This window comes from Molothrus ater, chromosome 1 (genome assembly GCF_012460135.2).
Source record: "Molothrus ater isolate BHLD 08-10-18 breed brown headed cowbird chromosome 1, BPBGC_Mater_1.1, whole genome shotgun sequence".
Taxonomy (NCBI): Eukaryota; Metazoa; Chordata; class Aves; order Passeriformes; family Icteridae; genus Molothrus; species Molothrus ater.
In genome coordinates, this window is record NC_050478.2 from 93,864,684 (window position 1) to 93,890,353 (window position 25,670).

Below are 25,670 nucleotides of genomic sequence, written 5' to 3' on the forward strand. Positions count from 1 at the left end.
TAAATGTCTATGTTTTTTGTAAGAGCCCAAAGTTTCAAAGCCATGAAACACTAGAAAGCTATGACAAAAAATGACACTCATCATGTACAACACTAAAATGATACATTCTCTGATTGATATTAACAATGACGTGGCAGACATGCCTACGACTTACACATTTCACAGTCTTTACTCATTCAAGGTCCCACCCATGTCATAGAATACACAGAGCCATCTCAAGGCCTTACCTGTATGCAGGCGAATGTGAACTTTTAAACTCCCTGAGGTGGAAAAGCTTTTCATACAAAATTGGCACTTGAAAGCTTTAATGCCAGTGTGTGTTTTTATGTGTGCTGTTAGAGTGCTCTTCACGGCAAAGGCGCGGAAGCACTGGGGACACTTGTATGGCTTCTCGTGGGTGTGAATGCGAATGTGGCGCACTAAATCGCTTGGTTTTTTAAATTCTTTAGAGCAATATGGACAAACATGCCACCTGATTCCATTTTCTTCACGTATAGAACCTGAAACAAAGAATATCAAAATGAATGCTTTTTAAAACTTCTAACAATTCTTGAAAACTCTCACTACATTGATGCTATTGTACAAAACAATCAGGCCACAAAAACACTTTGTGAAATAGATGCCATCACAACACACTTCATAGAAGATTAACTTCTCTATCAGACATATTCTACTTTATGAAAATGGTGATGGGCTGAAAAAAAACCCCAAGAGAATCCTGTTGAAATTCAAATTACACAATTTCTATACCACTTAGAAATGTAGAATGTAGTTGTAAATGCAATATAATATACCAGTTAACTTATAAATAACATATCTAACACAAAATTATCCAACAATGACTGTAAATCCTCAACCACACCAGATTATTTTACGTACTTAACACTTACCTAACTGGAGGAGATACTTTGCTTGACCCTCTCTTTTTCAAATTCAGACTTAAATTACAGTTTGTAAACTTGTAAAGGAAGAGAAACTGAACAAGTCTTTCTCATAGGTTAACAATTTAATGCTACTTTTTTTATAAAAGTTGGTTTATGATCCAAGAACCCTAAAGTCTGTCCTAAGGCAACAGGACATTTTTTCCCCAACAAAAAATGAAAGAAACCCTTCTAAAACCTATCCAAGCTTTTTATCCAGATATGTTGTTCAATATCAAATTGTTTGCTCATTTCAATCAGTAAACCTAGTGGTTTTTTCCCTGTCAACACACTGAAGTCATGTTGCTTTATCAAAAACAAAAGTGGTTGTGTTTGACTCTACAGCAGTGACCTTTTATTTTTATTTGCAGTAACAGCTAGAGAGTTGTTGCTGTTAAACACAAGTAACAAAATAATTATACACCAGAGGAAAAATTTAATGTTAATTTTTATCACAGCTATACTGCAGAAGACAAGTTTTTACCTTAGATCAATTTCTCCTTGCAAAAGAAAAAGCAACATCAGTGTATCCATGCAGATACTACAGCCAGAGATCAAAGGCTGCATTAAAGCACTGTATATACCAGGATGGCTGCTAAAGTATGAAGACTTTACATGGAACAAACAACTTCTGGCAGCCATAAAGCTCAAGCAACCTTGAAACTGAAGTTGCATTTAAGCACACAGAAACAAAATGCAGGCTTGTATACACACAGCACAGTACAGAGGCAGAATAACAACATGTATTTATGGTGACAATATCATATCAGTACTGCAATTCCAGAGACAAGTGACATGAAGAATTATTCATAATGCCAGCCTGTGTCCTTCCCTACATGAATCAGTCATGATTTGCAGTCCTGCCCTTATGTCTCTGTAAGACCTCACTTCCAAAGGGGAAGAATAGTTCTTGCAAGAACTCTACTCTGGGACACACAATGAAAACCCAGTCCTTGTCAGAGAAGGATGACAGGAGAGAATAATACATTCATATACTTTGTCCTTTTCTTGTAACTCCACTGATTTAATCCAAAAGATTCAGAAGTATAATTTCAATTCATGCCATCCTGATGTGGCTTTTTAATGAAAATATATTTTATAATAAAAATTATAAATATTATTAAGCATACCTTACACTGTATTTTAGATAAGAACAAATACTGTTCATAACTAATCCACAACACATTTTGGGAAATCCCTTTATAAAGCCATAAACACACCCACATTTATTACAGTCTTTACAGCACAAGAAGTAGAAAGCAGTGGCAGTATTACCAGGCAAAAACGGTGATTTTTTCTTAATGAACTTTTTTTCTTTTTTATCTAGTTTATCTGTACTCTCTTGCTCCTTGTCTTGTTCAGCACTATTAGAATCAGCCTGATGATTTGAGAGGCTCGGGACATCTGGGTTCTGATCCTGGGCCCCAGCAGCCTTAGCCTGGCTGCAGTCAGTAGAATGTGCAGAGACAGGAATTGATGACAACCCACTGTTCTCTAATGCTTGCTAAAAAAAAGAACAAAAAAACTTCTAGATCAAGGAAGAAACATTCCACAGTTATCCCCAACTTTTCTCACACAAGCACTTGGAAGATACAATGAAAATATAATTAAATGAAATAAGCGTCTCTTTCTCAGAAAACTTCAGCTGTATTTCAAATCTACAAACACACTACTACACAACATTGATTTCTGATTGTCTGTGAAATTTTAGGCTGGATTTTCTGCATTTACAGCTGCCCTTTACAGAACAACAACTTTTTTTTTTTTTTAATAGCCATCAGGGTAATAATTATGTATCACGTTGTTACTCTTTCCAATTCCCCATCACATTCCAGACACCAGAGAACTCAGCACAGGTAACAACACAGTGAACCTGCCCATAGCTGCATAAAACATTTGGGTCTTCCAAACGCAAATTTAAATGGTATTTAAAAGTCTAGAGATGAAAATGTGCCTGACAGGTTAGCAGGCTACCAGTAACACTAAAGAATATTATTCTCTGTCCTGCTCCATCCTGTTTGTATCCTTCTGGGGCACAGGATGCAGAATAAGCACAGAAAGTAATTAAATCACCCTACATTTCTTCTGTTACACTGCATCACCTTCTGCCATTATCAAGGACCAAATATAGAACGTTTTTTAGGAAAAACACTGGCTGACCTTGGAAAAAAATTCTTGCTCAAATAGGAAATATTCAAATAGTCCTTATTAATTACAACAGGGTAAAGGCCAGGTATATATTCTCATTTTTTAACCAGATAAAATATTTTTCCCCTCTTGAATGATATCATGTTTTAAGCACTGCATACCCTGAGGACCCACCACAAGCTGCTTCCAGCCAACAGCAAAAAAGAAGGCTTAAGGTATCAGTAAAAATATCCACATACGAGGTACACTTAAAGCCATACAAAGATGTCTTGGTGCAGCCCATACCCATTCAATAAATCTTGACAATTCTGTCTTGATTAATGGATTGTTTAGAAATCCATAAGGAATGCTATAACTGAAAATACTGAGAATGAATTTCATTAAAATATAAGAAAGAATGAGAAAGGAAACACTGAAATGTAAAGTTGTTCTCACATAGAGCTCTTACCTGCAAAATATCTCTACTGATCCCCACTGCAATGTTGAGTTGTTGACCAGGTTGTTGAGGCTGGTTATTTTCTACAGGACCTGGTTCTGATAGCTCAAGGAGCTGCTGAATGACATCAGTGACAGTCTGCTGACCCTGATGAGCAGCAGCTGGAGACACCTGGTTTTCTGTCTGTTGAAGAAGTGGAGACCGAAAATGTGTGGCCTGAAATATAGTGGTACGTTTGTCAAGGAAGATCAAAAGTACGTGTTATGAACTCACCTGTCCAGCTCCCTTACCTGAAATGTCTGGTAACTGTGCACTAGATGGATGGCTACTTATACAAGACATAATGATTTTACAGAGCCTCATTCAAAGTTTGCGTGCTCCATTATAGAATTGCTTTTGTACATCCCCTTTTTTTTCAGTTCTTCCCAAGCTTGAAATTGTAAGCTTAGAGCTTGGATTAAATTTACTGTTCACTACTGAACCTTCAACCAATTTAGAAAACACAGGGAGGGATCAACTACAAAACTCCACATGTAAAAGCCACATGAAAAGTAATTCCCAAAAGAAAAAAACTGACATGGCTATCTTTTTAAAGTTCACATTTATCTCAAGTAGGTCCTTTGTAAAAAACAACCTTCCATTAGAGTTTTTTTTTTTTTAAACTAAATTATCTGTGTTGCTGTATCAAAACCTTTCAGAACAAACGACTAATTTTTCCCCTTCAATTTGGAACCTTGAAACCACTTAGTTCAAGAGCAATCTCTTCATGCACATCAGGCTCTGTCGAAATACTAAAAAAATTTGAAGTTAAAAAACTAATTTCCCAATCTTTAATTTGAAACTGTGTATCTTAGACTACCTCAGTAACAAATATGAAGGAAAAAAGTGATAAAGAGTCTTGGTATTTATTTTAAATTGAATCAGAAATAAAGACTCCTGTTTGCCTACATTTATAAACTTCTCTTCTTATGACAAATAGACTGCATTAGTATAAAATTACTGAAACAACTGCTTTCAATATTTTTTTTATTGCAGAAAATAGAAATATGTATTTGTACAATGGCTAGCCCCATAGCTGGGTATCCTAGAACATACTGGTTATTTACGTCTAATATTCACTTCTGTTCCCTAAAAAGAACCACTTCAAGGTGCATATGCAACCACATGCAGTTATAGAAGGCTATCTTCTTTCAGATTATTTTTAGCAAACAATAATCTTAGGCTTCACATCTGTACTATTTCCTTCTAATCTGAAAACTTCCCTGAGATTTTCTTTATACTAACACTTTACATTAGACAGTTAAGATGACACTCACTATAATAAAGAAAGGATGGCTACAAAGAATTATATTAAGGAACATTAGCTTGACTCGGATTATGTCCTGTGTATTTGATGAAGTATTCTTAATGCCTTCTCATGAGAAGATAAAAACCAAATCCTTATCTTGCTTCTCTTGCATGCGAGAATATCACTTGTTTCTTTGCTGATTTAACCATCAGTTCTTTTTGACCTCACTAGTGAGACACAAAAAGACTCCATATCTCTTCAGATTCCAATTTAGCAAAAGTGCTATAAACATTTCAATATGGGCGACACACTATATTGCAGTGAGAGTGGCATTAACAGGAAGCAAACTTCAACGGAAGCAAAGCAGTTTGCTGAAGAATGTAACAGCTCTTTATAGACACAATTCCTCTTCTGGAAACAGAACGTAAGGAGGCTTTTAAGTAGAGCAGGATGCCTATACTAAAAGTGTGTGAAATTCCCTCAGGCTTTAGCAAGAGAAAAATTGATGCTATTATTAATTAATTATTCTTAATTAAAATTAATGTTATTGTTAATGAAGGAACTTCTCAATATCATCTTTGATGTGAAAATTACGGCATTATGTGAATTTAGCCAGTATGTCCTGTATATTATACAGCAGTTTATATACAGTTTCATGAAGGCTATCTTTTTTGAACAATAATGCACACACATGCACATATATGACGTTTGTTACCATTACTCTTAAGATACTCTTTGTTCTAGAGTTAATTATAAAACGTTTCAGAGATCTGAAACATTTATAAACATTTATAATTGTTAAAATTTATAATTGTTAATTATAACATGTTTCAGGTCTCTTTCTAGGTCTTAGTCGAACATCTGATTTTAAAGAGAACAGAGAGAATGAAGTGTTTTATTACTGCTTTGTAATTCCGCTGTTGTTGAACTGGAACAGTGGACCTTGTGATGACCCTTGGTTTGTCTGATCTGCTGTGTAACACAGACAGTGTGCTTGCTCTGAGTGAATTACTCCTTCAAGTCACAGCAACTCTAAAAAATTAGAGCAGTTCTTTAAATCAAGTAGTTTATTGTGATTAACTTTTTCTGTTGCCATCCAACTTCAATATGTGGCTCCAAGAGTAAATTATCTTCACTAAAATTTCATACTTTATTTCTAAGTGTCAATTTGCCTAGCTATGACCCTCAAACTTTTTTTCCACTCCTCTATTAAGAAGACAGACTTCTCCCTCTTCTTCAAAACATAACATGAAATCATGTCTAAGTATTTCATCTGATGGACAAGGCAGCTAACACACCTTGAGTCTCTTCACTAATAAACACATCACAGCGTATTTTATGGATTCTGATAGCTCTGATTCCTCCTGTATCATTGATTACAGTTCATGAATAGTGAACACTATAAACAGACAACTGAAAAAACCCTAAAAATTGCCAGAATGAAATACAGACCAGATACAACCCTGGATCTGGAGAGACTGTGTTAACAGTTCAGTTATATGAGGTTCAACAAGGCCAAGTGCTGGGTCCTGCACTTAGGTCACACAAACCCCAGGCAGAGCTGCAGCCTGGGGGCAAAGTGGCTGCAAAACTGCCCAGCAGTTTGAGGCAGTTCTGGAAGGAGAAGGCAATGGGATCCATTGCTCTCAACTCATACCTCTCACTAGGAAAAACCTGGCACTCTTCATCACATTATCACAGAATACTTTGGAAGGGACTCATCAGGATCACCGAGTCCAACTCCTGGCCTTATGCAGGACAACCCAAGAGTCACACCACGTGTCTGAGACGTGGATGAGCTGTTTATGGAGACTTGAAAGCTGTACTGCCACATTTCCCAGATCTTGGTTTTGTGAGTACAACACAAAATAATCAGTAGCTGAAGTCGGGAGACTGTAAGTCAGATGGTCTGTCCCTAAGATACCACGCTGCAACCTACAGCTGACAAACAAGATGCTGTATAGCTGCAACAAAACCTGCCAGAATTCCCAGGGAGCAGGCACATACAGACCTTCCTGTACACCACAACTGTTTGCTATGGAGTTCTAGAAAGTCAGTCCTGCATCATCCTTCCCCAGCTCCACAGCTCCTCCTGAGCCCCACGGTTCCTCCTCTGCTATCAAAAACTTCCAATCAACTCAACCTGTATGAACACAGCTCCTTCCCTCTCCAACCAAACCATGGTAATCCCTGGAAAATAAAGGCAGAAGGGCAGAGCAATCCAGGATTTTTAAGAATCCTTACTCTCTGGTCTTCTTATACAGAAAAATATTTACCTCCATTTTGAAGAGCTATTGAAGAGACTTACATGCAAAATCATGAGTGTGCAAACAAATGAGGCAACATAATGGCAAATGAAGCAAACATAACATTCAAGATCTGTTCCACCTCTAAATAACCAGCTGCATTCACCAAGGAGCTTCCCTTCACATATTAGCTGATCCAACTTATCACAAAGTATCACAGCATACCCTTTTTCACTAGGTAAATGAAAATTTACAAAATTATGTAAGGTTTCTCCCATTTATAGTCTTGACACAAAAATATGACCAAAACTTCACACTTACATTCTTCCATTTATTATCAACAGGTTGCAAAAGATTAGTAGGGGATGTCGTTAAAGGCTGGGTGACAGAGTCCTACAAAGAAATCAAAATAATTTAAATCTTAATCAAAAAGAAGAAAAACATGGCTGATACAAAACATGGCAGAAAAGTAGCACAGAAAAATCAGATAGTGTGAGAGAAACAGAAGTACACTAAACCATTTTAGCTATAAATACTAATGCAGCAAATGACAGCCTTACAGTCACTATAATTTAGCAATATTCTCATATATCACACAAGAGTACATTCTTTGGTAGCACAGCACTTCAGGAAACTTCAGCTTTTGGAATGGGTACTTAATAAGGACATAATCCTTGCTTATCCCCAGGTATGTACCAAGGGATGACAGAGACTGATGGCAAACTTCAGAATAGAATTATTATACTGGAGATTTGTTGTTAAAGCAGTTCTGCAAGTTTTCAGCAGAATGAAGAAAAGTTCTAATGTAAGAATGCTAGTGCTAATCTAATAATGTACTAAGTTTCTAATGTAATTTAAAAAATAGAAATAATTAAATATATGCAGATTCAGACATAAAATTACAAATAAAAAGCATAATCCCCTCTAATTTGCAATTGATGTCATTTTGTATCTCTGCTCCACCTTGCTAAACTTATTGGCATCTATTTTTAGAAAGAATCTTTTTCTCCCTCCTGTCTCTTTGCTTATACTACTGTATGGCATTTTTTGCTAGTCCACTCTTGCATGCAAGCAGCAAAGTATTCATGCAAGCAGAGATAATACCACACTGCTGTAATAAAAATATGCTAAGTAAATCCAAAATATTTTAGTAAACAAAAAAACAAAACAAAAAAACCAGAGCTGGCCAGGGAAAAAAACACATGAGGTAGTAATGAAGGAATTCTTTTCCATCCTGCTTTTAGGATTAGGCTTGAGAATGTAGAAATGTAAAAAAAGACATAGTGAATATATGCACTTGCAAATAAATAAGACACATTAGTCTTTCTTTTTATGAATTGACATGGAGAAACAAATAGTATCTGGCCTATAAAGCAACTTCAGAAAATGTAAAAAAAAGCTTTTCCAAACACCATTACTAGACAGGTTATTTCAAGAAGACACAGCTGCAAAATGAAGTTCAGACTTCAAATGTTAACCTTCTTCTTTCAAAGACAGGTATTACTCATCACCCATTGAACATTAAAGCATGAGTTAGAGATAAAGCAAAGCAGAAGGGACTAGAAGTAGAAAAGATTGTTCTAATAAAGAAAAAAAGAAGAGTACTATGATAAATTAAATATGCACTGGCTCAAAAAATACTGTATTCTTATGAAAACAGAGACATTTTCTGAAATGTAGCTTTTTTGTTTCTTGGTAAAGAAAAAAAAAAAACATCCACTACTTCCAACAAAGCTATATTTTTTCCTTTATAATCTGCCTAATAAGAAATTAGCATTTAAAAAAAGTTATCAGATATACACAGAAGAATCCACCATGTGTTTATATAGACTAGAATTATACAAACAATTTCTGAAAATGAGTTGAAACTAATACATTTTTTCAATAGTTCTAAAACTTCCCCATAATTTTTATTTTATCAGAGGAGGCTAACATAATCTGTAAGAACAAGAAGTATACTTTACTTAGTTGCAGAATTAAACTGCTACATTTTCAACCAAAGTGTCGAATTGTAAACACTTTTTTGCATACAGTTGGCCAATTTACATTTTCCCAATATTTAATCCTGCAAATTTATACCAAAAATCACACAAAACTTGAAAAAGATAAAAGACAGCTACAAGTTTAGAAGTTCTAACCTATCTGAAGAATTACTGGAATTAAGATATAGACCTAATTAAACTCTCAAAGGCATTTTCATTTCATTTGGATCAGCAAAGCTTACCGCTGTAACATGAGATACATCTGTTGAAGCACTTGCAGAATTCTGTGGACCACCCATGTGCATCTTGCTGATATGTGTATTTAAACTACCCAAGCTTTTGAAGACACAGCTACATTCTGTACAGTTGTACGTAGGGCCATTCTTCACCTTAAAAAAAAAAAAGTAAATTTCCCCTACACCTACCAAATATCATGTTTTTTCATTATTTTTCTATATAACAAGTAACTATGGGATTATGAGAGCTACAATGGTTTATTTTTCAAGTTACCAATATTCAGTTATGGAATCAGGCTGGTACCTCTTGGATATATGCAGATTCATATAACCACATATAATCTATATGCATGACTACAATTGCTTATTACCACTTGACAACATTGTGAAGCAGCAGACAGCAAAACTCATGTTCTGCGGCAAACGAGGCCTCAGACCTCTTTACCATCTCCTACCATTTCACACTTAAAATCAAAACGGAAATGCAACTTTCCAATTAAGATATGCCTGAAGAGGAAACATCATACATAATACAAATGGAAGTTTGGAAGTATGAATGAAAAAACACAGACAAAACCAACACCGTGAAGAGCATGGAAGTTTAATGTCTAGTTTGAACTGAATTTGAACACACAGAACAAGAAAGTGATCAGCAGCCACTTTTTTGAGACTTTCCGACCAATGGGTTAAGGTAATTAAAGCAGTTAAATTTGCAGATTGCAACCATCCTCACCTTCCCTCCTCAGTCCATCACACATCAATAACATCCAGTGTCATACTTGCAATGTGCAGGTATTTAAAAGAAAATACACTGCAATATATTATTGGAGAAAACACACTTGCAATATATTATTGGTATTTCATCTTTTGTGACATTAAACTGCCAACAAGACTTTCAAAAAGAGGTATCAAGTAATAAAATATGCTACAACTAAACAGTGCTTTAGGAAGTGAGAATCAACCCATAATTCATTATCAGCTGCAATGTTATTCTGTAACTGTCTAAGAATAAAACACAGAATTCAGAGAGTTCCACACAGACTTGAAGAAAACACAGCAACAGAAAGAAAGGAAAAAAAATCAGTAAGTTAACCAAAGCAGTAACTCAAATGCAGGCTCAGGACTGCAAAACACAGCATAGGATGTGATCAAGAGCATTTATTTAAAGTATCTTATCCCACAGCTTGTTTTCTTCTTACAGAAAAACAGAGTAACAGAGAGAAAAGTAAAAAGTTAACTAATATTGAAAAAGTCAATTTAAATTATTAAAACAATGTTGGTTCATTTTTTCATGTAGCATAAGCTGTCACACATAGAGTTGTTAACCTTGAGGATGACCAATCACACCAGAGAATCACAGAATCAATTAGGTTGGAAAACACCTCTGAAGTCCTCAAGTCCAAACCTATGACCAAACACTACCATGTCACCTAGACCATGGCACTGAGTGTCAAGTCCAGTCATAAAAATTTATGTCCATGGATGGTGACTTCACCACTTCGCTGGGCAGCCCATTCTAATGTCTAATCACAGGTTCATGAAGGAATTCCTCCTGATGTCCAACCTAAACCTCCCCTGGCACAGCTTAAGACTGTGTCCTCTTGTCCTGTTGCTGGTGGCTTGGGAGAAGAGGCCAACCCCCACCTGGCCACAGCCTCCCTCCAGAGAGCTGTAAAGAGTGATAAGGTTACCCCAGAGCCTCCTCTTCTCCAGGCTAAACATCCCCAGCTCCCTCAGCCACTCCTCATAGAGTGCTCCAGACTCCTCACCAGCTTCATTGCCTTTCTCTGGACATGTCCAGGACCTCAATGTCCTTCCTGAATTGAGTGTCCCAAAGTGAATACAGTACTTCAAGTTATATGACTTAACATAATTAAGTGTATCACATAAGACATATTCATATACTAAGGCATATCCTAAAAGTAAGAAGCTAACATGCTAAAAGGATCCTTAATAATATCTACCATTGTAACACAAAAATGAAAAACAAGACTGCAAATCTCAGTTAGGGGAAGAGTGAGAACAAAGATGATATTGTGCACACAGGAAATAAAAGAAGCAAAAAGCACTACCTCTGTCACTTCATAATTTCAAACCTAAACTAGGTCTCTTTCTATGGGTATTTCCAACCACAACTCACTGAAGTCTGGAAGGAAATTACTGAACAAAGTTGCATAGATCATATTGCTAAGAAGATTGTATTACTTTATCACAGCAGTACTTTCTGAGTCTTAAAAACTGTCTGTCAAAAAGAGAAAAAAAAACCAGACATAAAGAGGTCTGAATCATTCTTTTTGTAAAACTTATTCTGGAATTTTCTTCTACTTGTAACCAAAAAAACTCTGTAAAAGGCTGCAAAACATACTTCAAAGACAAATGGCAAGCATGTTCTACAATAGAATTAGTGAGTTCTGTTTGGCCTTGAAATTTTTCACCATTTTCTGCTTGGCTACTTCTGGCTTACTTTCATCTGATTCTAGTCCTTGTTTTCCCAAGACAGACACAGGTACATTTTTGTACACCTAACCCCGCTATTCATTAATCTGCCCATGTACTGAAAAGACACTGGCCAATGAAGGTTTTGCTACTTCTCCTGAGTATACATTTATTCAGACAAGCTAAGGAAAGCTGAGAGGTAAAAGCAGCAAACCAGAATCTACACTACAGCAATAAATGCATACTGGTTGGAGCACATAGGAATAGCAAAAGGGAGTTAATACGCATGTTAGCAGCCAGGACTCGATGAATAATGGCCTTTACCTCAGAGTGAACTCTCTGGATGTGTGACTGCAGGTTGCCTTTCTGGGAAAAGGCGGCGGGACAAAAGGCACAGGCGTGGGGCTTCTCCCCCGTGTGCTTGATCATGTGGGTCTGCAGAGCCCCCTTCTGGTTAAAGGCCTTCCCACACTCGCTGCACTTGAAAGGTCTTTCACCTGCAGGGAAACAGCAGCAGGAAGAGGAAGGGTAAGGAGATTTAAGGAAATGTCAGCCGTTTTCTGTAGCTAAACGAAAAATTGTATCCATTAAAATAAAATACAAACGTTATTAGATATGTTATTAGGAAGCTTTGACAATAAAATTGTCTACCTCAATGACCAACCTCAGCACCTACACTGATGAAAATGTAGCCTTGCTAAAAAGGTTTTGTGACTTAGCTGATGATTATTAGTTTAAATAGGTAAAATAAAGGATATCTAAATGAAGCAATTATTTAAAGCACCTTCCCTCAACTTGTGGTTTGAAAGATCTCAAAAGCTGCTATGCAAAATCATTGGAGCAAAAAAGACCAAAGGGAAAAAGAAAAAACAACCCCACATATGTTTTATACCAAATCCTATAAAATGTATATATCTTTACAGAAACAAGCAGGCCCAGAGGGTAAATGGACAGTAATAAATAACTAACAGCCAAAAATTAAACCTTTTATCTAATTTAAAATCAGAAAGTCTTACAGCAACTCTGCATAAGATGGTATATGGTTCCCATTCACAATAAATATTAAGAGTCATTCACTCTTTGCAACCACATACTGAAAAGATGCAATGAAATAATGTTTTAGACAGTTCTGCTCAGAAAATAATTTTTAAAACTGATCATACTGAATATTTAAAGAAAAACTAGCCAACATTTTTACAGAAATGCTTTGTCACAATTTCTCAATTTTGGTGCCCTCAGTGCTGTGCATAATTACACTTTTTGTATGTTACCAGATAAGCATGAGAAACCCCATAGAAACTTTAAGTGATAGAACATATATAACATAATAAACAGATTACAAAGCTACATAAACTTACTAATAATAAATTTCAGTTTCTTACAACTATGTGTCCTACTTAACTCCTGGAAACCTCCACTGTGAACCTAGTACTACTACTTTTTTTCTTTTAGTGAAAGAGTTCAGCTGTGGTAACTCTAGGAAAATATTTAACACCTTGCCTTTGCACATTTCCATAGCCAAGACCAGTATAAGCACCACTGGGTGCTATCTTTGCTACACCACTAAGTCCTACCATGTACACATTAAATCAGTTTTAATAAATATTTTTATATTATTTATAATTTTATAGCTGTAATTACATCTACTTTCAACTTATTATTCCTTAATTAAGAAACAGAACAAAAGAACAAAAGCAGCTATTTTTCTGAAATTGATTTCAAGCATATAACTCACTGAAGGAATGTATATCTTCTGTTCTGCTGCTTAGGGTTTTTGAAGGTGCCTTAAGGATTGCAGGTTTTAACTGTATGTTTTTTAAAAGAGATTAAAATGAAGTACACTGATTCACATCTGGAAATACAAAATTCCTATTAGGCTTTCATTGGCAAAAAGCTTAGCTTCCAGTAAGAGTTGCTGGTGGACACATGGAACTATTGTTTCAGGTTAAGTTTGCCTATGTAAGTAAATCTCATTATAAAAACGAAATCCTAACTCTATTGTGGAAACATGAAATTTCTGTATTTCTCAAGTGCAACTTAATAAATTACAGATTTGAGAAAGGGGACGAGGGCTTCATTACTCAATTATTAATGTGGGAATTGCAGTCCCTGAGACTGGATTTTTTTTCCCAGAAGGGTCTAAGTGCCTGAAATGACTAGCTAGAACAAAAAAAGTACTGCAATTAAGAGACTAACCTAATGCCACCCATTGTGCACAGATCTGCTGTTTTAACACTTAAAAACTTGGGCATTCTAAATTCTCTAAAACAGAGTTGTTCTTTTCTACATATCTACAGTACCTCAAGCAGACAAATGCCAGACAGATTGTCTGCAGATTTGGAGTACTAACATACTTCACAAATTACATGAGTATTTGCAAGGTAATTGGAACTTAAAATGACCTCCCATCATGTGCAGATTGGAACTGCATTTTCTGTTTCCCAACAGACAAATGTCTTTCAGTCTTCAGAAAAAAAACATAAATGCCCTTGAACTTTTCAAAGCTTAAAAAAAGCATCCATAACCAACTATAATCTTGTTTATTTATTCTGACTAAAATAAGCTAATGAATTAAATTAAAGAGCCAAGAATCTAAAATACTGAAGTTAATTTTCACTGACGTTTTTTATATTACTTTCAAGCAATTTTTTTAAAGCAGGTACAAGGGTGACCTCTTGTGTTATTTTTCTATAACTAGATCTGTAAAACTACAAAAGATTCTTAAGAAAGTGTCACACAATGGTCTTTTTATTTCTTTGTAAACAAGGCCATTCCTTTAAATGGCAACTCATTACATCACTGTCTGAACAGTGATATTACACTGATACTACAAACAGAATTGTACACTTACACAAATGTATACCTGAATTAATTATAAACTAGACAAATGGCAATTTATTCAGTATGTATGAAAAATACATACTGAAAGGAGACTTTGTTTAAAGCCAAACTCCTGCTATAATAATGTATACCTGGTTAAAACATAAGAAGTATTCTTTTATAGTCATCTGTACACTTCGAAAGTTTTATATTATTTTATGCTTGGCATTTTTCAATTACTTCAACTGCTTATGGTTTAAACATGCACATATTTATGATAAATGTGGCAAAAAACATTTCCTACTCATTCTGCAAATTTGAACAGTCACCTGCACTTCTTCAATTATTACAACCTAGGCTTATCACCTCAGAAAACCACTTCTTAAGTTTAAATTAATCAATTTTAAAAATGCAAGACTACTACTTTATTAGTATCATTAATTCTCATGTACTTGTGCTGTTTTTGCAACTAGATTTTAGAACCTGCTCTCTAGAGCACATAAGATCTAATTTAAAGTAGATGACTGGCCCTTATCAAGAGATTCTGATTTTAGGGCCCATTGAAACTCTAAGTACCAAAACTGATATTTGGAAACAAATGAAATGTATAGATTTTCTCACATTTTTAAACTGCTTCTAATCACATAAATCTGAAAAATTTAAAAGCATATAAATTTCCTAAGCAAATGAATTACATAAAGTTTATTTTAAACCAACAGGTAAATGTATCTAATAAGCCAAATCTATTAATAATGTTTCAGGTCCCAACAGGGAGAAAAAATACACGGCATTTCAGAGGTTAACTGATATTTTTAAAGCAAAAACAAATTAAAATAAGTACTTCCACAGCCTTACCTGTGTGTATTCTAACGTGCCGTGTTAATTGACTCGGTTTCTGGAACGTCTTCCCACAGTGAGGACAGGAATAGGTAAACCCACTTCTATCAATGTTTCTGTTGTAAGATCTGGTATTTGATACCCTGTGATTAAAAAAAAAAAAAAGAAACATTACTTTGAGGATGCTTCTTTTACGCCATCATTTTTAACATAGTGTTAATTTGATGGCAACATAGTATCAGCTGCACCAGTGAAAACCCAAACTCCATAATGATATTCATAGAACACCAACAGCTCTTTTCTCAGTATGTACATGCACCAAGACTTTTAGCTATTTCTGCAGTAAAGATCTGATACATCTTACAGGCTCTCTTCAGACATTTTCATGGTAAATTATGCCAGAAATATACAGTGACTTCACAAACAGTGAACAATATACAGTGACTTCACAAAAAAAAAAAAAAACATTTTGGTGGGAACCTTCAACTCTATTTCTTTTGCCTGAATATAGCAAAGTCCTTCATTCTGAACTAGAACACACAAATCTCACACACTGGAGTACAAATGCACTTGCTGAAGTCTAGTAAGAACAAGTTAAGAATTTAACAACCCAAATATTCCCCACTGGCCCTTAAATACAAATCACATTCTCCAAAGAACCACAGAAACAGAGAATATAAATTCCCAAAATTCATTTAGCTACAAATCAAACTAATTAGTTTATTCATCCTAACAACTCTAAATAGGAGTTGTCCACAAGAACAATGGTTTTAGTAGGTAATACATTTACATAACTCAATACAAACCTTACTTGACACTTCAAATCTTTAAATTTCTGTTTGCAGATTGAAATTTACAACACTTGTTTAAACCTCCTGCAACACAACTATTAAGATTGTAGAATCTGTATTAACTTCTAGTAAGAAGAACAGGGAATAGACAGCATGTCTTGGTTTTGAATATGTCATTTTCATCATCTGTTTTTTACAGAAACAGTGAAAATTAAAAGAGAGATCAGCTGTCAAGACTTCAGGCTTTTTTAATATATAAAGTAAACCAAGAAAAGTTTTTCTTCCTTCTAACTTAAAGTAGCTCTCACCTTCCTCAAAGTAAAGTTAAACTAGAGAGCTGAAAGAAAAAACAGAACAAACACTCACTAAAAATAAGAACAGCATTTACCAGGGCTCTTTTTCCCCCTTTCATTTTGTGCTTTTTCAGACTTACAAGAAGCTCATGGGAGGCTGTAATGGGGAAAGATGATTAAACTGCAAAGAACAAGTAACATCTTTGCAGAATGAAAGCATTAAAACTTTTGTCATTATAATAGATGCTATGTAAAATTAATATACATTTGCTTCAATATACTGCTATTACTGTTTAAAATCATAAACACACTTCAAAAATCACTTTGCATCAGAGAAACTTAATGCATGTTTACAAATAGCTTGCAGATGAACTATGCTTAGTATGTGTGCCTAAATACAAAAACAGGGGGAAAAAAGACCTCCAAAAATAACCACCCACTTGAGCAAGGTTTTAAAAAGAAAGTGTCATTTTAGAACACCATACCAAAGAAAAGAGATTATCTGCATAAATCATGGTACTTTGCTGACTGGAAATACTACTCCTGCTTTTCCCAGCTATCACCATAAAAGTAACATCTGCTCATTTTGTTATAAACCCATGATTGTCACCTTATTTTATAGTGAGTTTTCATATGCTCCTTTAGCTGTGAGGAAGTTTCAAATTCTTTTTTGCAAGACTTGCAGCTGTGAATCCTACTGCCTGCCAATTCTTGACGATGTTCTTCCATGTGTATGGACAGCTGACTCTGTAAAGTGAATTCATCTCCACACTCTGAACAGATAAGATTCTGAAAGATATAATAGAGACTGATTTTTCAAAACAGCAGTGCACAAGCTTTGTTCAAGCAGATTAACTTACCCTTCTATGGACATTGGCAGCTGGAAGCAAGCAGCGAGGGAAGTATACGAGCAAGAAGAGTTTATGAGCCCTGTGACATAAATCATGTACAATAATCACTGCAAGATTATATTTATATTTATATTTTAAGAAACTCCAGTAGAACTGAGTTCTGAAAAACTTCATATGGCAGCAGAAACAAGCAGTTCAGTACCATCCTCACCACTCCCTATTTCCTCAGTGGGCTGGTTCAAGACACACACAGAAGCTCACCTCAGTACCACTACACCTACATGGTCTACTGAAACATCTGTAACAAATAATTATTTTCTAACCAAAATCACTGTAACTGGATTCAGGGATTTCACACTTTTACAGGTTAAAATTATATTGAATGTTATTTTTAAACAGTAATCCCACCACAGTTAGCACTCACTGACTTTTAAGCTTTCTTGACAGTAAAGATGACAGAAATAAAGAAGGACACAGTGTTTCTAACAGATATCTCTTCAACCCAATAACTTCAGAAAGGTATTTTTATCAGCTCAGTTTTAAGTAATTGTGATTATCACTGCAAATTGAAATGTTTCTTATCCTCCCCCCTTTTTTCCTCTCTCATAATGATCAACAAGAAAAGTAAAAACAAACAACAGAAAACAACCATGTTCATTTCAAGAAGGATATTGACAAGAAGGTTTTAATCAAGAGGAACACAGGTATGCCACAGTTATTTTTGGACTGCTTTGACAATAAATTTGTTCTTTAAGTCTGAAAAAAAAAATCTGCAGTATCACATTTCCAGACAAAAGCTTAAAAAGCTGAAGTCCTTTAACAAAATTATTTACCAATTCAAAAATTATTTGTTTAACCTAACCTAGATGCCATTATTACTGCATTCAAGTTACAGAGTGAGCAACAAATAACTAATTTTTTTTTTCTAGGGCATACATTCAAATCTGAATACTTCTTATGGGCATCTACTGCTCTTATACAACAAATTTAGTTTATGATTTTAGATTTCTAAAAGTGGGGGAAAATTTCATGAAGTGAAACCTACAATTAGTATGCCAAGCTCACGAACCTCAAAACTGAGGGATTTTGAATCACTTCTCAGCATTTTTCAGACATGCATATGTATCACGTTAAGTTGCAAATACACATATTCTATTAAACAACTTCTACAAACAAAAAAATAACCTAAGATGAAGTTATTTGAGACAATTAAAGCCTTCATTATTCTGTTCAGTACTGTGAAATTTCTGTAGGAAAGCAAGATTACGGTAAAGCAGAAAAACTACAGAAAACCCACCTATATATCACACCAAACAGACTCCACTATAGGCAATACCAGATGTATTTTTTTGCTCCTCAAGTAAACAAAAAAATCACCACCATGTACAGAGCAAGTAATTGAATGCTGTAACCTCACTATGGTTAAACCCACGTTTTAACACCAAACAAAAGGAGTTGGTCATACGCAAAATTCCCAAACTCAGAAAAAAAATTTTTGAAGCTCTACTCATTGGATTCTGCCTGTTTTAGCTCTCCCTATCTTACCAGATGCAACATCTGAAGAACACTTTGGAACTCGTGATCTTCACCTGTTTTGTATCTATCACTCCCAGCATCTGTAAAGGATTTTAATCAGCACTTTTTCAAAAGATCATTGCTCACGAATTATTAGACAGTACAAATCAAATTCAGTGGATATTTCTAAAAAACAAAAAAACCAAACAAAACCCCAACATCACACAAAGTAAAATATAAAAACCCAAAGCAAGAGGATCTTCTAATGAAGGAATTTTCATTTTATATCCACCAAATATCAGTTTTAACTTTTTCAACATATTAAGGTGTTCCTAAAGCCCCAAAGCCACTCATGTTCATGAAAAAAGAAGACATAATAGCAGTTCTGATGCAATAAATAATTTGTGTTTCAGTTTTTTATTCACCATTTCTATCCTGCCAGGGCAAAATGTAGCAATGAAAACTATTGTGCATTTCCACTGAGGAAATGGACATGTTCAACTATCTTCAAGAAGATGGGTCATATTTACACAAGATATATTCTTAATGACTTCTCAAGAGAAAGCTACCCTATATTAGTGAGGAATTTCAAATATGAAGCTTTTCCCTCACACCAGTTTATCACACATAAATCACTGAAGAATGTGAGGAGAAAATAATGTCTTGCAAGCTCAGTATCAACAGCCCAGAAAATTCCTTCCAGAACCTCTCACATGGAGCAATCAATCACAAAAATCTAAGTTTCACAGACAGACCCACTCTCCCAAATCTCACTAGAGCTGTTCTATTCTTTCCCATCTGCATTCATCTGTAGATAAAGCTGCCTGATGCAGCACAAAACAAAGGTAAAGCTCCCCAAATTTCATTTTGTGAAGCAATCTTCTTACCCTCTATGTATGTCCCTTAATGTATATGCACCTTTGCTCTGATTTCAGACTTGTAACCCTTCTAACAGCAAAAGGAAGAAGAGTGGACAGGAGGGAGAACATACTCCACCCACAACTTGTTAACCTGCACGTTGTGGAAAACCCCTCAATGACAGCCGGTGCCATCACCAATTCCCTCTGCTTCAAGTTCAAATTCCAGCTCTCCTACAGGTCCTGTGCATAATTACTGTGAAAGTTATTCCTGCAGTTTTATGTGAATTAATTGCTACATCCATCTCTGTTTTATCACAAAACTATTGGGTATTATAAGAAACACATTCATTAGCAATTGAAATATGTTCATATTTTTATAAATTTAATTTTCAAGCTGCAGATGGAATTTTAAATTGGAAGGCATCACACAGCCTATTCTTCTGACATCTGCACGAAAGCAAAAAAATCAGCACTGCTGAAGCGCATGAAAAATCACTTAGTGGTAGAAATAAATACCAAAAACCACCCTCAGGTGTCTTTCTTATTCTGATGTTTCGAGCAATTAATAAATCAAGTTTCCTTAACAATACCAACTAAGCCATTTACCATTATAGATACATTAATATACAGCAAAATTGGACTCCAGTCCACTTAACTTGGCTACCTACTTGGCTGTGTACATGACAAAACACGAGCTAAAATGATTAAAGAAGGAATACAACCTCTACAGATGGTGTGCCCTGCATCTGGTTTAGGGAGAAGTGCACACAGGCCTATTATTCCAAACTTACAGGTCAAAACTGCTGTAAGCTGTCAGCAATTGGCATGGAGAAACACACCACTGTTACATTTGTGATTAGAAGCTGGACAATAAAAATGCATTCCTGATTCAGCTACAGTTCTCCAACATGAAGTGCAATTTTAAAAAAGCCTTAACAGGAGGAAGAGGCAATTAGATCATCAAAAACTTGGTATTTTGGGCAGTGCATTCAACTCTGGCAATTGTTGAAATGCAGTAAAGACTATAAAGTGTGCAAAATACAACCACTATGTATTAACTGCTAAGAATTTAATCAACACTCTATCAAAATGAAAAATGAAATTTTGATAGGGGAAGAACAAGTACTCCTCAAGCAAAACAACCAACCACGCAAAAACAGAGGTGGGAACTGTAGATAAGGTAACAGCTTCATCTATTTCTATGAATGGTGAGAGTGCCTCACCATGACATCTGCCATAAAACATGATCACACATTATTTCTTATGTGTAGGCTTTTCAATATAGATTAAGTCACAGAAGTATCTTCAAAATAAAAGTACGTGCAAACAACAAATCAGTCAATGTTTATATATAGTATGATATGGTATGTATCAAATATGCTCAAGTTCCTTTTGTTCATAAAGACACAATGGGAACACTTATTTATAATCAGGATATTAATTTCTGTAACTAATATTAAAACAGACTCCCCACATAAAGTTTTATATTTCTTCAGAACAAAATCTTTTATTCAAAATCTAAATTTACACAAAACCTAAAGCATACAGGTAAGGGATTAAATACAACCACTATGACATGTCTTTTCAAAATTAAGTTATAAAGTTTAATGAATTACCTCCTCTTTCTCATGTAGCATTATATGTGCTTTCAGACTGGCTACTCTGGAGAACTTCTTGTTGCACACAGGACACGTAGGATCTTCGCCATTGTGAGTACATTTGTGAAGTGTCAAGTTGAATTCAACATTAAATGACATCGGACACTGGTCACACCGGTGAGGCTGTTCGTTAAAATCACAAAAATAAAGACAAAATTTAGTCTTCCCATAAGCTACATATACCTTAAGTGGCACATATAACCATACAAATCAAAATGTTAAACATTAAAAAAGAACAATTCAATTACCTACATAGCATAATGATGCTTAAAAATACCAATATTAATTATTTTATCTTCTTTGCATCTCATTACAGAAAATGCAAATACAGCATTATAAGAGCACAAAAGAAAGAAGGGGAACTAAGGAAACCAGAGACTCAAAACTGAGACTGTCTGAAAAGAGTGAAGTTAGTAGGAGAGAGCAATGAGCAGGAGACAGAAATACATTTTCCTATTTTAACTGTGATCACGATTCACCCAGAGGGTGGCTGGACACTGGAACAGACTCCCCAGGGAAGTGGTCACAGCATCAGGCCTGACAGAGTTCAAGGAGGATTTAGACAATGCTCTCAGGCACATGGTGTGACTCTTGGGGCATCCTGTACAGCGTCAGGGGTTGGCCCTGATGATCCTTGTGGGTCCTTTCAACTCAGCATATTCTGAGGTTCCATGAAATCTCCTGAAGTAAAACTAATAATCAAAGCAGCAAAACAATTAGTTTATACTAGGCCTGACTGCTCCTCACTTGGTATCTGCAAAACCAGTTTTCATTCTTTAAGAGCACTTTCACTTTTGGATGTAAAGGCTCTTACATAAGTGTGCAATAGCATGGGCTTAACCTTATCAATTTTACAACACTGAAATTTGTGTAAGCTGTTTTTGTATACGTGAATTATCTCCATTATTATGCTACATTTTGTAAAAATTAATCTGTATTTAGGGCTACCTCAAAAAGTAATAGAATTATTTTCCTATACCATGTCAGTAGTTTTAGCTTTGTAAACAAGAAAGCAAGGGAAATAAATTAAATGCTTCATATTACAGATGCAACTTGTGGCAAAAGCTTCATTTAAAAAGCCAGTCCAGTCTTACTCACATATTGGCACTCTTCTCATTCTTTCCCAAATTTGATTTGTAAGCAGCTAAAGTGATGACATTAATCCACTGATTAATACATACATACTAAATTAGTTTACAAGTAGGATCCTTTTAATAAATACAAGCATTATTTTCTTCTTATTGCTAATGTGTAGAATCCCTTTGCAAACTATTGAAAACAAACTTATACATTTTGTCATCCACCTGGGTATTTTAGAAATCAAAGAAAATGGCTAAAATTAAAAACTACTGATCTGGAAACAACAGTCCAATTAAAGGGCATCAAAGGAAGGTCCTATCTCAAATGAAACATGAGAAAACATAAAAGAGATATGTCACAAAACTCTGAGGTCCCCAAGTAATAATTATTAGTGGTGTGACTGAAAAGAAATGGAAAAGACATCCTGTGTTAGCTTCACTTGACAGTATATGAAAATATCAATGTACACTGGTTGTATCTAGCACAACTCATACCTTGTCATTTTGCTCATGATCCCTCATATGGCGCTGGAACTGGGTCTCTCTTGGAAAAGACAGCAAACAAATCTCACACTTATGGAAGTTGGGTACTTGGTAGGGAAAATTACCGTTCTCTGTAGTTGGTGTCAGAACATCATCTACAAAACAAGCAATAAAACATTTGTATGAAGTCACATTTTATCTACTTATAATTTATTGTAAAAAACAGAATAATTTGAAGCAGAAACTATTTCAATCCCTCTAAGATTTTTGACTTATCCAACAGCTTCAGGAATCTTGAAGATCTCAGGCTGAAATATCACTGCTTCCATTGACACAGGATCAGCCAAATATATCCATACCTCAAACTGCCAGTCACTACAGACATAAATGATCACCTTTCCCCAGTAATTTGAAATAAATTCTTTCTGTGCTTCACAAACACCCATCAAGTCTGAAACAAAATGAAACCTTGCAAAAAACACTAGGTATGAGTAAGGGACTGCCAGGGGTTACTTTTAATAATATTACATCACAGTTTTTTAAAAAAGTTTTATAAAACTACATAGTCAGCAGTTCTGACTACACAGATTTTCTGCCCTCCGTCCCTTCTCTTGCTCGCTCCTTCCCTAAGAAAAATATTTTCTTTCTTCTCCTTCTGGCATTACAAAAACTTTATTAAAACCTATTTTAAAACCTTTAGAGTTGTAAACCCAACACCAATGTTTCAAGCAGTTGAGAGAGATGCAATAAACTGCAAGTCTAAGTGCATACATATTCAATCAATGGAAAGAGATGTATTTTACTTGAAAAAGACCCAGTCTAAGCCCATACAGTTTTCTTTTGAACTCCTACAGTCATGTAACTTTTGATACACCAAGTCACAAGCTTCTACATCCTCCTGCTCAAACGAGTGAAGTCAATCCTATAAATAATTTATGATAAAAGGAAAATATTAATCCAAGAAAGTTAAATACATTTTACATTTGAGAAGATACTGTATTACTAAGAAAGTTATCTTTATTTAAGGAAAACTTTAAGAAAAGCGACTGGCAGGAGGGGTCAGTTTGTACTGCAGGTTAGAGTCATAAAAGAGGAGAAAATCTATAGAATTCAGTTTCAAACTACCACAACTATAACTGCATCAACAACAGAACACAAAAAGAAGGGAATATTTGTTTTATTATCTAGACATGCAAGGTTTCTGATGTTTCTCTTTAAGTCAGTACTTTTCTTCATGTATGTAAGAACTAGGCATAGGAAGTAACAACAACACAAGCAGAAGTTTACAGCATCCTGTTTACATTTCCTCAGAGGAAATTGGAGATTATATAGTTCATATAGTATTTCCACTCTACTGCACCCACTTCAAAGTCCTCTCTCATTCACCACAACATTTACAAGGGGAAAGAAAATATCAATACCTTATGTCCTGATCATTTTTTTCCCTGCCAAAAAATCTCATAAACAAACTTTAAAAGCTTGTAGTTGAGGAAACATTTCAGCACAATTTATCTGGACAAGAAATCACAACAAAAATCAATGCCCTAGGGACTTGCACTTCCCATTCCTGGACTAAGTGACCCAATTAAATTTTGCTTTGCAAAGTTTAGTTATCAAATATTTCTCTGTAAGAAAATGATGCAAACATCACTTATCTTTATCATGTTTAAACTTACACTTACTGCATCTTTTAATAGACTATAAATTCATAGTATGCAGACACTATCAATAACAACCCTGAAATGGCCATATTTCTTCAAAAGCTGAAAACCACAGTTTTAATTACAAGACACAAACTTTCAAGCAATCTTGTGATAAATATGCCTGATTAGAAAAAAGGACACAAAATCAGTTTCTGTAAATAATGGCATCAAAAGAGAAGTGAAAGAAAAACCTACTCCTATACTTGGGCTATGTGAAAACATAATGCACAAGGCTTTCCTTTCCTCTGGAAAAAGGAGTAATTGTTCAACCCCACGTAGGCCTGACCTCTCACTTTAAATTGACAACTGAAAAGTGATCCATCCAATCCATGACTTTCCAAAGGCCTTCAAACCTTCCCCTTGAACCAAAGAGATTATTATCTTTAAACATTCACTCTTGAGATCAAAGGCACTGGGCAATTTACAAAAACAATGTGGAAGCAATTGAAGTAGCAAAAATGTAGCAGTGACATCATCAAAGGTGTTAATTTCTCTACACTTTGAAGCAAAATCCCAACATGCTCACTAGATTCTGAATAATACTGCCAAGTGGTATTGGTCTTGGGTCAATAATATACCTATGTAGTACCATTTTTATTAAAATGTGTATCATATCTGTATTGACCAATACTGATAAATCTACAGGCTGTGAATTTTCTTCTGCAATTTAAAAAGGAGTTTAACTATAAAACAAAAAATTAAGTATCTTGTAATGTTTCAGCAGAATTTGATTAATATAATTCTACAAAATCAGACCACCTGATGCAGTACTTAAAAGTAATTCAGCTTTTCTGTAAAAAGACAGGAATGACCACCGCTAAAATAAACAGGAAGAGGCAAGAAATGAATAGTCTTAAAATATTTCATAGAAAATAACAGAAAAGCAGCCTGAACTTAGAAAAATGAGGAGTTGAACATATCACATCCCACACCAAAGCATCATGAAGTTCTCAAGACTAGTTCATGGATGATCATAAACCCTGAGCTGCCCCCAAGCTGTTCCACCTTCCCAGAGGCACTCAGATCCCACGGAAGAAGAAACAGAAGGCACCCATATAGCAAATGGACTGCTTACAGTTGTAACATTT

General features: G+C 35.2%; 1 protein-coding gene across 6 annotated transcripts in view; it reads right to left on the minus strand.

The window, feature by feature from the left end:
* The window catches only part of ZNF236 (zinc finger protein 236), a 77,952-nt gene that overhangs the window by 44,162 nt on the left and 8,120 nt on the right, over positions 1-25,670 (minus strand). For 5 of the 6 annotated variants that reach the window (XM_036397358.2, XM_036397341.2, XM_036397322.2 and 2 more), the window contains exons 2-11: positions 22,892-23,034; positions 21,276-21,440; positions 17,044-17,222; positions 15,368-15,492; positions 12,017-12,189; positions 9,263-9,409; positions 7,360-7,431; positions 3,517-3,720; positions 2,196-2,424; positions 228-500 (exon numbers count right to left, since the gene is read on the minus strand). In XM_036397358.2, coding sequence (XP_036253251.1) covers positions 228-500; positions 2,196-2,424; positions 3,517-3,720; positions 7,360-7,431; positions 9,263-9,409; positions 12,017-12,189; positions 15,368-15,492; positions 17,044-17,222; positions 21,276-21,440; positions 22,892-22,918 — 1,594 coding nt within the window. In that variant the 5' untranslated portion in view covers positions 22,919-23,034. The remainder of the gene's footprint in view (positions 1-227; positions 501-2,195; positions 2,425-3,516; positions 3,721-7,359; positions 7,432-9,262; positions 9,410-12,016; positions 12,190-15,367; positions 15,493-17,043; positions 17,223-21,275; positions 21,441-22,891; positions 23,035-25,670) is intronic. The other variant, XM_036397330.2, reaches the window with a different exon arrangement.